The 12,221-nt window shown below is 41.8% G+C and overlaps 1 protein-coding gene across 8 annotated transcripts in view; it reads right to left on the bottom strand.

Moving 5' to 3' along the window:
- Positions 1-12,221, bottom strand: part of YAP1 (Yes1 associated transcriptional regulator) — a 106,602-nt gene that overhangs the window by 44,006 nt on the left and 50,375 nt on the right. For 4 of the 8 annotated variants that reach the window (XM_077341519.1, XM_077341521.1, XM_077341520.1 and 1 more), the window contains exons 3-4: positions 6,253-6,368; positions 1,077-1,190 (exon numbers count right to left, since the gene is read on the bottom strand). In XM_077341519.1, the coding sequence (XP_077197634.1) occupies positions 1,077-1,190; positions 6,253-6,368 (230 nt within the window). The remainder of the gene's footprint in view (positions 1-1,076; positions 1,191-6,252; positions 6,369-12,221) is intronic. The other 4 variants (XM_077341523.1, XM_077341525.1, XM_077341524.1 and 1 more) reach the window with 1 other exon arrangement.

The following is a 12,221-nucleotide window of genomic DNA, read 5'->3' as shown; positions in this document are numbered from 1 at the left end:
AACTTTGAAGCAGGGGGCAAACTGGCTTTAGTCCAAAGAGGAATTTGGGGAAAGAAATTACAATATCTGCAAAGTTTACTTTCTTACCAAGCCTAAAACTATTTCACTCCTTTAACAATAAAACACACCACTCAAAGCTCTTAGCCCATCTAGTTGTACTACTTGGCATATTTACGAAACCAGAAAGTATAAATGCCTTTATTCTGTTCAATCAAAACACAAACAGACGTGGTATATATATATAAGAGACTGCAAATGGCTGCATCCTAGTGCTTAGTATTGCTTTTTTCCAAGAAATGGGAACAATGCAAGTAAAAAATAGTAACCATGAACTGTGTGTGATTAAGAAAAAGGCAGCTTAAATCTTCATTCAGTCCCCAGTTCTAAGTACTATCTGGAGACCAAGTTAAGTTTAAAATTGAAAATACTAACTTCAATAAACATAAGCATAGTAGGTCATACTGCCAGTGGCCAAAATTGTTTCCATTTAAAGGAGAAACATTTTAATATCCCTACAGTATTCCCAGGAATCAGCATCTAATACTGTAGATTGTCTTGCATTTAAAAAAAATTACACTTCTTAAAAAGCATTTGAGTAAAATCTCTTATAAAAGGCCTTTCCTGCTTTTCAAAAGAAAAGTGTTGCCTCAACTGTCCAATTTTTCCTTTCGGGAAGACTGGAAAAGCTCCGGGGAGGGGGGGAGGAACCCCTCCCCAGCCCTCACATTTCTGGGTAGGTGGATTCAGGGGAGAGCTAGAAGCAGGTGTTGTTAAATGTTTATATTTGTAGTTTTAGATGTTATTTTATTGTTTTCTTTTAATGCCTGATGTTTGCCGCCTTGGGGACTCTTATTTGGGGGCAAAGACAGCACATAAAGTTGGGCCGATGTGCAAGTTGGCCGGGGAGAGGAGGGGAACGTTAATCCGAAGTGACCGGGAGTTCAGCCTAATCTTTGTGACAGGTCCCCGACTTTTTTAAAAGAAGAAAAATTAAAATATTACCTAAATATAGAAGTGTTCTAAGTGAAACGAAAAAAAACAAAACCACAAAATCTGAAGTGAGAGGAACTTTTTACCAAAGCGTGGGTCAAGCCTTGGATCTAGCCAAGAGGTGGTCTTGTTCTTATGGTTTATGTAGTAAATTTCTCCATCCTGGGTCATGGCTTGTTCCCATCCATCAGGGAGCGGGCCTGTAACACAGAAGGAAGCAATTCATAGTAGGCTCTGGTTTGCCCCACCCCCTACGGAAACGAGTCAGCTATTTAAAGAAAGAAAGCCCAAATCAATGTATAATGGAACACAGCACATGAAACTAATCGTTTCACTTGAGAAGCCCTGAGATGGGTGTGGGGGAGATGCAAAAAAAAAAAAAAAAACCCAGCTGTATTACACTGAAGCACTTTTAATTCTGGAGATTACGAAATCACTTCAGATGTCACTCCGCCTTATTTATTGTAAATTTGTCCCGTTACAAGAGTTTTTGACAGGAAGCAGTAATTACGCAGATAGCAGATCATTCCTTCTCCCCTGAAGGCCTCATAACCACATTGAAAGCAACTGTCTCCATTTTTTGTTTATCCCTCTTTATCTTACAGACTCATCTGAAATACTTCAGGACTTAAAGCTTTAATGCTGATTCCCTTCATGTATTATTATTAATTGCTAAACAATTAAAACATACCATTTTAATTTAAGCATTTAAATAAAATCAAGATAAAAGGTAAAGGTATCCCCTGTGCAAGCACCGGGTCATGTCTGACCCTTGGGGTGACACCCTCCAGCGTTTTCATGGCAGACTCAATACGGGGTGGTTTGCCAGTGCCTTCCCCAGTCATTACCGTTTACCCCCCAGCAAGCTGGGTGTTCATTTTACCAACCTCGGAAGGATGGAAGGCTGAGTCAACCTTGAGCCGGCTGCTGGGATCAAACTCCCAACCTCATGGACAGACAGCTTCAGACAACATTTCTGCTGCCTTACCACTCTGCGCCACAAGAGGCTCTTCAAAATCAAGATAAAAATTGTTAAAAACTTCACGAGCAGCCATCTTTTGTACAGGGGGATGGGGCAGGAGGAGTGCTGCATCGGTCTAATTCTTTGGAGTTTGATGTTGTTCCTACTTGGTTTATACATAGGGAGGCCAGTTTTGTTGTTGATCTACCTATGGGTCTGAACCATGTAATTTCTCCCTATCCCTAATATTTTACTTTTGTTTAAAAAGTAAGATTTCCCCTCCATTGTGACATTGTGCATGTGCATTACGTGCCAAGCTGCTTCAACTTATGGCGGCCTTATGAGTTAAGAAGCTCCAAAATGTTGCATCTTTAACAGTCTTGCTCAATGTATTATTATTATTTATTATTATTATTTGGATTTATATCCCGCCACTCCCCGTAGGCTCGTGGCGGGTCACAGCATTCCTATCCCCATTAAAATACCCATTAAAAGACTTTAAAATAATCCCAACATGGCGGAACTTATTATTCCCACCCCTGCTATCAGAGCGGCAGGGAGGGTGGGGAGGAGATGCTAAGACTAAGACTGGGGGGGGGGGAATGTTGGCACTCATTCGCTGACCCCGGCCTCAACCAAAAACCCAGCGGAAGAGCTCCGTCTTGCAGGCCCTGCGGAAAGCTGGTAAATCCTGCAGGGACCGCAGCTCACCCGGGAGCTCGTTCCACCAGGTAGGGGCCAGGACCGAAAAGGCCCTGGCCCTGGTCGAGGCCAGGCGCGCTTCTCTAGGGCCAGGAACTAGAGTATGTAACCATACTTATGTCCATACAATCTACATTGAGTGGTTATCAGTGAAATGATGGTGGGCTACATATTACTTAAAGTCAATTGCTAGGCTACTGTAAATAAAGAGGCTCTTTATTTTTCCACTGGAAGCTTGTCAAGGCTTGTACAGTCCAGTGAACACAGCACCGGATCTGGGCATGAAAGACCCAAGTCCAAAAATCTATTTAACCATGGATTCACAGGACAACTTCAGTTAAGTCATGCCATCTCAGACTCCCTTACTGTCTACAAGATTGTGAACACCAATTAATTATGAAGAATTCTGTATGCTGAGAGCTATATAGATAATTAATCATGAAGTTGTTGTTTTTTGGCTGGGGCCTACAGCATTCAATTTCACGGCTATGCCCCATTTTAACAAAGTTACACACTGAGACACTACAGAAGCACAACATGCCCTAGTTAGCTCTAATGTGAATTCTACACACAAACACATTAATTATGCAGATGAGACAAAAAAAGTAGAGCTTATTAACCCACAATTGCTTTCAGAGTTGCCCATCCGAAATAAGAAAAAATTAAATTTATGCAGAAAGACCACCCCAGGGTAAGAAGATGATGTGGGAGAGTAGCAAACATTTGCTTTTTTATATATTTATATATTTATTAGTTAAATTTATAGACCACTGTTCCCGGTCAGGTAACTCGTGGCAGCTAGCAATTCATAAACTATAAAAATACAGTAATAATTAAACCATAAACATAAAAACAATCCCCATATTCTTCCCTCCCCTCCCCACCCTACGCTAAGCTACCCCCCCAGGTCTTCCATACAATAGGAATATTTCTGTATTGGATTTCTATAACATGTCCTGACCTAAACAGATGCCAACTAGTCTAATCTATTACCAGATCTTGGCAGCTAAGCAGGGCCCTGATTAATACTGGGGAGGGGGAGATCATGAAGAAAATCAAGGATTACTACAGAAGCAGGCAATCACAAACCAATTCTGAATTGTAGTTCATGAACATCTGGAGGACCACAGGTTGACTACCCCTGCTGTACAGTGTCCCCTTCTCTACCACCCAGCTCCCCACCCTTTATAATGATCCCATGAGCTTCATAGAGTATAGGCTTGAGCTCACAGAATTCACTGCACTGACATGTACACACTGAAGACTGGTGCACAAGCCACAAAAAGCTGCACGTTCTATTACAACATACAATAATTAAACATAAAAACAGGCTTTTAAATTTAAGACAAGAGGTTCAATTTACTTGTGCAGCAAACAGCTATGTCCCACCCATTCATACCCCAACCTATATTTGGGGTGTCCCTTCAGAAATTAATTGCCAGATTCTCTTTCAAACTTAGTCACGGCGGCAAGTCGTCTGTGACCCAACAGCAGTGAGAAGCACTATTAAGAAACCGAAAAAACGTTGTAAACCGGGAATATGCATTACTTGCACATGCGCGCGCGCACACACACATCCTACATATCACAATGTACTGCCATGAAGCACCACTCTTTCCCAGTTTCAAACAAATCAGTGTGGAATTTTCTTCTACTAGATACATTATTCTAGCAGTTCTCAAACTAGTCTTCTGGTTTGGCTTCAGATGTATACTACCCCTTTCTCAATCATATTTCCACCTGTAAAATATGACTTTTATCTAACAGACAGAACATGGTGTCTGCAGGAGCCATACTGTCCACTGATATCTTTTCTGGCACCTGCCAAATGCTTTGAGAAAGTGGGCGGGGCTAAGTGCAGCTTTTGCCTAAATTGATGAAGAGTTACCATCAAAACCTGACTTTGTGGTTGGGTTCGGCCTCCTGCAGCAGCCATCTTGTGACTGACTCCACTCAATGTTGTAGTCATTTTGTGGTTGTGCCTACCACCTTATATCAGAATTCCAAAGGTGTCCACAAGCTCAAAAAGTTTGGGAATCCCTGAAGTAGATATCGAAATATTTCTGTAAGAGTCCACTATCAATTGGCCCATTTCCCCACCACCACACCAATCCCTTAAGAACGCCCACCAAGAGCTGTAACTACTAAGGATTTATTTTAAGGTTCTGGACTGTCAACCTACTTTACTGCCTGCTAAAAAAAAAAGTCACATTTCATAAGATCAGAATTCCCAACAGAAGGCAGGAGCACATATAATAAAAGCAAGTATGTTCCTCATCGGCAGTGTGATTTCAAAGACCAATTACAGAATTTGGATCTTACAACTGAATCATTTCTAATTCTCACTGCACAGTTTTACATTTGGAAACAAAGCAAACAGAAAAAATGGATTCTTTGTACCGTGAAGAGTTAGTCACTGAAGATGCATTCAAACAAAACATATTGCAAGCACTCCATAAGTACCCATGATGAATGGCTAACATGAGATGTCATCCATCTTAGATACAGGTAAATACTGGTCCTTTACTACAAAATTTGGATTACAGGTAGCAATTTCCCAATTTTGACCACAGAAAGTGGTGGAGGATGCCAACAAAAGCAAACCCCTTTCCTCAGAGTTACATTCTTCTGAGTCCCACAAAGAAGGATGCCGATATATTCCATCTGCTCATCTTTTCTGTGTAGACCACAATAGTCGCCTATGTAACCTCAGCTCTTGAGGACAGCCTTCCTGGCTCCTCCATCTCTTCCCCTTTCTCCTCCACAAATGAACCCCCCCCCATGAAAGAGGCTGCAGGGGGGAGGGGACTAAGGAATAGTTATGTAAGCTCAAAGACCGCAGGAGAGGTTAAGTGCATTATTTCCAATTTTTTTAAAGGTTGGGGGAATAGGGACAGTAGTTTCAATAAGGCTGTAGTGAGAAAGCACACATTGGCTTGCTCAGCAAAACCGAACCAGAGGAGAAAGACTCGATTCTAACAAACAATGAGACAAAAAAGGTATAAAGGAAGGAGAAGAAGAAGAGTTGGTTCTTATATGCCGCTTTTCCCTACCCGAAGGACGCTCAAAGTGGCTTACAGTCGCCTTCCCTTTCCTCTCCCCACAACAGACACCCTGTGGGGTGGGTGAGGCTGAGAGAGCCCTGATATCACTGCCCGGTCAGAACAGTTTTATCAGTGCCGTGGCGAGCCCGAGGTCACCCAGCTGGCTGCATGTGGGGGAGTGCAGAATCGAACCTGGCATGCCAGATTAGAAGTCCGCACTCCTAACCACTGCACCAAAGAAGAGAGCACGACCTGATTTATTCACAAATAAAGCCACATATGTCTGTGCAAAATTACATCTCCCTTCCCATTACTGAAGTAGCGTGGCCGCCTCTGATGATACAAACCCGTACTGTTTCTGATCGGGTCCTGCGCCCACGCAGTAGAAATGCCTCTATATCTTAATTACAAGGGAGAGGAAAGATATGTTTTCTATATGGAGCATTGCTGGACGAGAATAATCACAGGCCAAGCCTGGGTGATGCTTAGCTTTACATTACGAGCTGCCAAGCTGCTTGTGGCAACTTCTTTGAAGGTTTCTTAATTCCTCCTTACCCGATGCTGAATTTATGATGTTCTGTTGCACTGGAGGGCTTGTGGGAGCTGTAACGTTCATCTGGGAGAGGAGGGCCTTGCGTGGATCCTGCCATGTTGTCGTCTGATCGATGTGGCTGAAAGGAAACAACCGAACACTGAGTTTAATGCATCCAGGTCTTAATGATTTTATAAAAGGCAACATGAAACTTGTAAGACAGGGGTAGTCAAACTGCGGCCCTCCAGATGTCCACGGACTACAATTCCCTGGAGCCCCTGCCAGCGAATGCTGGCAGGGGCTGGTGGGAATTGTAGTCCGTGGACATCTGGAGGGCCGCAGTTTGACTACCCCTGTTGTAAGAGAACCTATCAAAGCAAATTTTTTAAAAGTAATTTGAATAGCAACCTCATCATTCTTTTAAAAACAAATATGCATCTTCAGCCAGCAGTGAAATAAGACGTCTTACAAAGAGTACAACGTTCTTGTGCTTATTTTAAGCAGTTCGTCCTCCCTTCATTTCTCATGTTTCAAAAGTAAAACCGAAGGTAGAAAAAATTGCCAAGAGATCTCATTTTCAGCTTCATTAAGCCATCGAGGGAGGTTGAAAAGTATCTCGTATTTTGGTGGATGCTAATAAAAAGGTATCTCACAACTGTTTTTGTATTCCCCAGCCCTATGAATAGTGGTAAATAGTGTATGTAGCAATCCAAGAAAAGTTTTTCCTCTCCTTTTCCCCCTTAGGCTTATTAAAACTACTTCTCAAATTTACAATATAGAATGAAAAACATAAAGTACCCTATCAAAATAATAAAAGATACAATATTTTGAATAACACAAGAACAGAATCCAACCTAATGCCAATGACATCATGTGGTTTCACATTACACTAATGCTTACCCTCTACATCCCTTAGAAACAAAGTTCATCACTAGATTTCATTGCTAGAAACCATCTTTTAAAATAAATTTGACATTCTAGAAATATAAGGACTCCAAACTTATTCCGATTTCTCTATATTTTTATTGTTTTGATAATAGGTTAACTTAAATAGTAAATAGGCGAATTTGATACAATTAAAACAGATGTTTAAATCAAGAGTCTTCTTTTCTTGCCAACATCTGGCAAATTTGTTCTTGCAGCTATTATCATATGAAGGACTATAGAGAGTTGATCTTTATGTATTTCAGATAAGTAGTTCAGTAAAACAACTGCCGGTTTTACAGGTATCTGTATTTCCAAAGTACTTGACAATTTGATCACACTGTTCCAACATGTAGAGACTGTAGTACATATGGTAGAAATCTTCTTTCTCTACATTGCAGAACCAACATCTACTTGCTTCCTCCCTCAATCCATATATGCTTTGTAACATGTAGGGGGACAGATGCCACATATAGCCCATTTGTAACAGATTTTCTCTACGTGCCAAACTTATTGGGAAGTTGAAACCTTTAAAGAAAATAAAGTCCAATTTCTGCTCATCTAGGATGTGCCCAAGTTTCTTATTTCAAGTGTCCTGATAGTTATTTCAGCTTAAACAGTTCCGCCAGGCATTTGGTTGAGGTCAACCTGAATTCAATCACCTTCCATTGGCCCCTGAGCCCCCTCCAACAAAAGCTACCACCGATATTCCCATCCCACGGGGCTGTCAGCACGTTACAGTTAAATGGATGTTCTTACCATGTTTGTTCCATTATGATATTGTCCTACTTTATGACTGTATTGTTCAATTTATCATGTTATCTGTACTGTTTATCCCCAGTTTCATGTAAACCGCCCTGAGCCTCAAAGGAGGGCGGTATATAAATATAATAATAAATAAAATTTCTTCAAACACTTTTGTAATCAAATAGAATAAATACACCTTTTAGACAATGCCAAATAAAAAACTATCTAGGTGCTTTAATTTAAAAGAAACAACTTTTGCCAAGATCTCTTAACAAACTCGAAACCAAGAAGTTTTTCTAAAACTATCTCTTCTCTAATGGAACTCTGTTTATAAATCAAAATGCTCTTAAATCACTAGAATCTGACTAGATAGTACTACAAGTTCTGCTGACTTGCCTCTTAGTAAACCATCTAATTTTTTTTTTATTTAATGAATTCAAGAATTACTTTCCTGCTACACACAAACTTTACAAGGACCCCTGTATGCTTCAAATAATTACAAGGGATTGGGATGGGGGAGGATGTATTCTGACAAACTGCTGGCTTTTACATCTTCAAAAAGAGAAACTATTTTTGCTTTTTCATCCCTGAAGCCTTTAAGAGTATCCTGAATCCTGATCATTTGAAACAGCAGCATCATCATCACATAATATAATTAAGTTTGCAATATCTTTTGGGTCTCCATTTTGAGTAGGGACGTCAACCTCCACAGGGTCCCTGGAGATCTCTCACTATTACAATTAATCTCAAAATGATTAAGATAGTTCCCCTGAAGAAAATGGCTGCTTTGAGGGGTAGAATCTATGGCATTATACCCTTCCTGAGGTCCCATTCCTCCCCAGTCCCCACCCCCAAAATCCCCAGGTATTTCCCAACACAGATCGAGCAAGCCTAATTTTAAGGAACCCACAAACCACACAATTCTGGGCTCTGCCAATATACCCATAAACGTCCCCCTCCCTGCCCATACATACACTTTTCTACTTAAGTCCAGCTTGATTAAGAGTTCTACGGAAAAAGTCTGAAGTCATAATTTTGTGATAAATTGACTGCTCTGGACTAAAAAAAAACCCCCCACTACATCCTTTTATTGTCTTTGTTTTAAATGAATCAACCTGACTACCTACAATTTGGGCCTATTTCAATGATGGTGATTCACATTCATCTTATACGCCGACTCCAATTAGGCAGCTTTCTATGACGCACTTCACTTCTGGAAAGGAGGTGAGTTTCAAATACAGGTTTCCAATACGACCGAAGAAAACTGTTTTTAAATGCAAAAAAGAAATCTCAATTTGGCCTTGCATAACAAACCCGTGAGCCTACCGCAGAAGTCCTTAGAACTTCCTGCCAGAGGTTTTTGGCGGTAGACCAACAATACAGGTTCCTATCTACTTTCATTTGGAAGGAATAAAAAAAAAAGCAGGGAGGCCTTCAGCTGAAAATTGTGGACTGAATTTATAAAACGAGGGTTAAGGAATACTTTGGTCCATGGAAAGTATACAGCAAAGTGGCCATCCAAGTTTGTGCTGATTCTGACAACGTAAAAAAAAAAGAAAAGGATTTTGTTCATGCCAATGTCCACTACAGAATACTAGTGCAACAATTTAGACAAAAGTCTGAAAAATTAGCACCAGTATTTGATGGGGGTATCTTACAATAAAGTAGATGCAAGTCACAGGAGATTATTCTGGTAAAGTAAGCCATTCTGTAGCCATTTAAAATCTCCCCTTTATACACAGCTGTGACGGACAGCTAGCTGCAGATGCCTTTTATTGGTTTAAGAACCCTGACTGACAGGGGGTTCAAACAAACCCCTCTACAGTTGACCTGAGGGAGTGGCAGTTAGGAAGGAAAGTGGGAGGAGCAGACAAGGAAAAAAGTGAAGGATCAAGGAGGATCCTGAAATAGGGAAGGGAAACCACTAGTCCTTCCCTGAGGGAAAGAGCTCCTAAATAAGGGAGTGACCCCTATCAAGTGTTAAAGAGGCAAAACTTTGCCTTTATTCCTGACTCCACAGACTTCAGCAATTTTGTGTCACATAAGTTTATGCCTATTTACCTAAGGAGTAACAGTTAAGTGATCTCTCTCCACAGTTACAATCACCTGATAGAACAAAACAGCTACATTTTTTGGGTAATAAACTATCTACTATATACAACAAAAACTGAGTCCAATAGCACCTTTAAGACCAACAAAGATTTATTCAAATGACTTTTGTTGTGCTACTTCAGACCAACCCAGCTCCCCACTTGAATCAATCTACTGTGTACAGTTATACAAAGTTTCCCTCATTCTGGTTGTCTTTTTACCTGCCCGGTTTGAAAGCAGAAACCTCCCTGACAGCCTTTGACCATTCCCCAGTAAAAGTGAAAGCATTTATGCTGTGAATTAACATCAGTCTGTTGGTGCGATATTTAGACAATATACCAATCAAGGGTTTTTTTTTACCTTCCCAGCTTCCTAAGCTGGGTCAGAATACATTTATATACTTCGTAATGTCTGGTTGGGGGAAAGAGACAGAGGAACAAAGAGAAGTAAAAAAGAAACTGCTTGGAAAAGTGAAAAAAGAAGCAGGAAACAGTCGTAACAGCATTAATAGTATCAGCCCCTGGTCAAGTTTGTAGACTCCAAGAGAATCCCTACACAATCACAGTTATAATGTACAGCAGTGGTCCCCCACCTTTTTGAGGCTGGGGACCAGCAGGGCAACTGCCCGCCTGTGCACGCGCATGCGCCATGAGCGGCAGAAACCGTGCATAGGCAATTTCGGCCTGGGAAGTTTTTTACTGCGGGGGGGGGCAGGGAGAGGGAGTCGCGGCCCGGCGCCATGGCCTTCGCGGCCCGGCACCAGGCTGCGGCCCGCGGGTTGGGGACCACTGATGTACAGCATTGCTGCTTTTGCCTGATTTCCAGTTCCTCAAAACCACTCCAGAAATGGAAAAACTCTTGTGAAGAATGCTCAGGGATCAGGGGACCTGGCTGCTTTAATGGAGTCACTGCAACTCCTCCTTGGGACAAAGACTTGTGCTGCATAGACAAACTTCCTGAGGAAGATGCACAGAGTAAACAACACTGGCATGCATTTGTTCTCCATAGCCAGTTGGGGCAAAAGATTTTGGAAAGCCCCCACAGCAAGAGGAAGCTGTGGTAATCCTTGATGTATTTTCCCGATAGCCCCAACGCAGCACGTACTGTTCTGGGTTGCTTGTTCTTTGCAAGCAAATGCTTGTTTTATTTTCATTTTTTATTACGGGATTTATATACCGCCCATCTCAGTAGTACTGTCTTGGGGCGGCTTACACAGTATAAAACCAATGCATTTAACAAATCTAAAAACCAAGATAATTTTAAACAGTTGAAAACCGTAATGATCATTGTCACGTTAGCAGAAGCAATAGTAACTTGCAGCCAACTAGATGTTAAAATTGGAGCGGGGGGGGGGAAGGAAGGGCAGAAGGAAGGCCTGAGATTTAGATATAAGGTTGTTAATTAACCAGTTATGGTAACATGGGGGTGGTCAAACTGCGGCCCTCCAGATGTCCATGGACTACAATTCCCATGAGCCCCTGCCAGCGTTTGCCAGCGTTTGCCAGCGGAGGGCCGCAGTTTGACTACCCCTGTGGTAACATGTTAAGAAGGGTTCACCCTGTGGGAGGCTACTGAGATAAAACTTTCGCATATGTCAGGGTCGACACCACTAGCTTGCATTGCTAGGTTTGTGCATGTTTTACAACACAACTGTCATCAGCTCTGATGGTTTTTCTAAAGGCCCAAACTGTCAATTGTTGGTTCTGGCAGGAACCTGCCCATTCTCTCCCCACCCTACCTGAAAACAAGCTGCAGACTACAGTGTATGAATCACCTTCTCACCTTTCCTCGTCCAGGAAAACTTTATTTTGGGGGGAGCGGGGCCCGAACCAACCCCTGGGTTTCAGTCTTCATTAAAAAAGGAGCAGCATGAAGGTTTCAACTCGCTTTCCCTAATGCCGTTCATTAAAAACACCGACTAAAGAACTAATCCGTTTACTGGGGAATGAGCTCAGGAGAGCTGCCCTCACAATAAGCTTGGGGGGGGGGGGGGGAGATGCATGTTAATTCAGACCAGTCGATGAAATTAAAGTACATTTGTGGAAAAATGTATCAGCAACTTATCCCAGGCTCTTCAAGAGCCAAATTAAATATTTCGGATTGCCTGCTACATGCTGTTTACAAAGAGTTTGGCTCTTACGCCTTTAATATAGAGGCTGCTCTTCAGAGGCAAATCTCTGGCTCCCTGTGCAGCTTGTGTCTCGTGTTACGGTTTCCATAACTGAGTTCT

The sequence above is a fragment of the Paroedura picta genome, chromosome 6, assembly GCF_049243985.1.
Source record: "Paroedura picta isolate Pp20150507F chromosome 6, Ppicta_v3.0, whole genome shotgun sequence".
Classification (NCBI taxonomy): Eukaryota; Metazoa; Chordata; class Lepidosauria; order Squamata; family Gekkonidae; genus Paroedura; species Paroedura picta.
The sequence above is the reverse complement of the archived record's forward strand: the minus strand, read 5'-3'. Positions and strand labels throughout refer to the sequence as shown.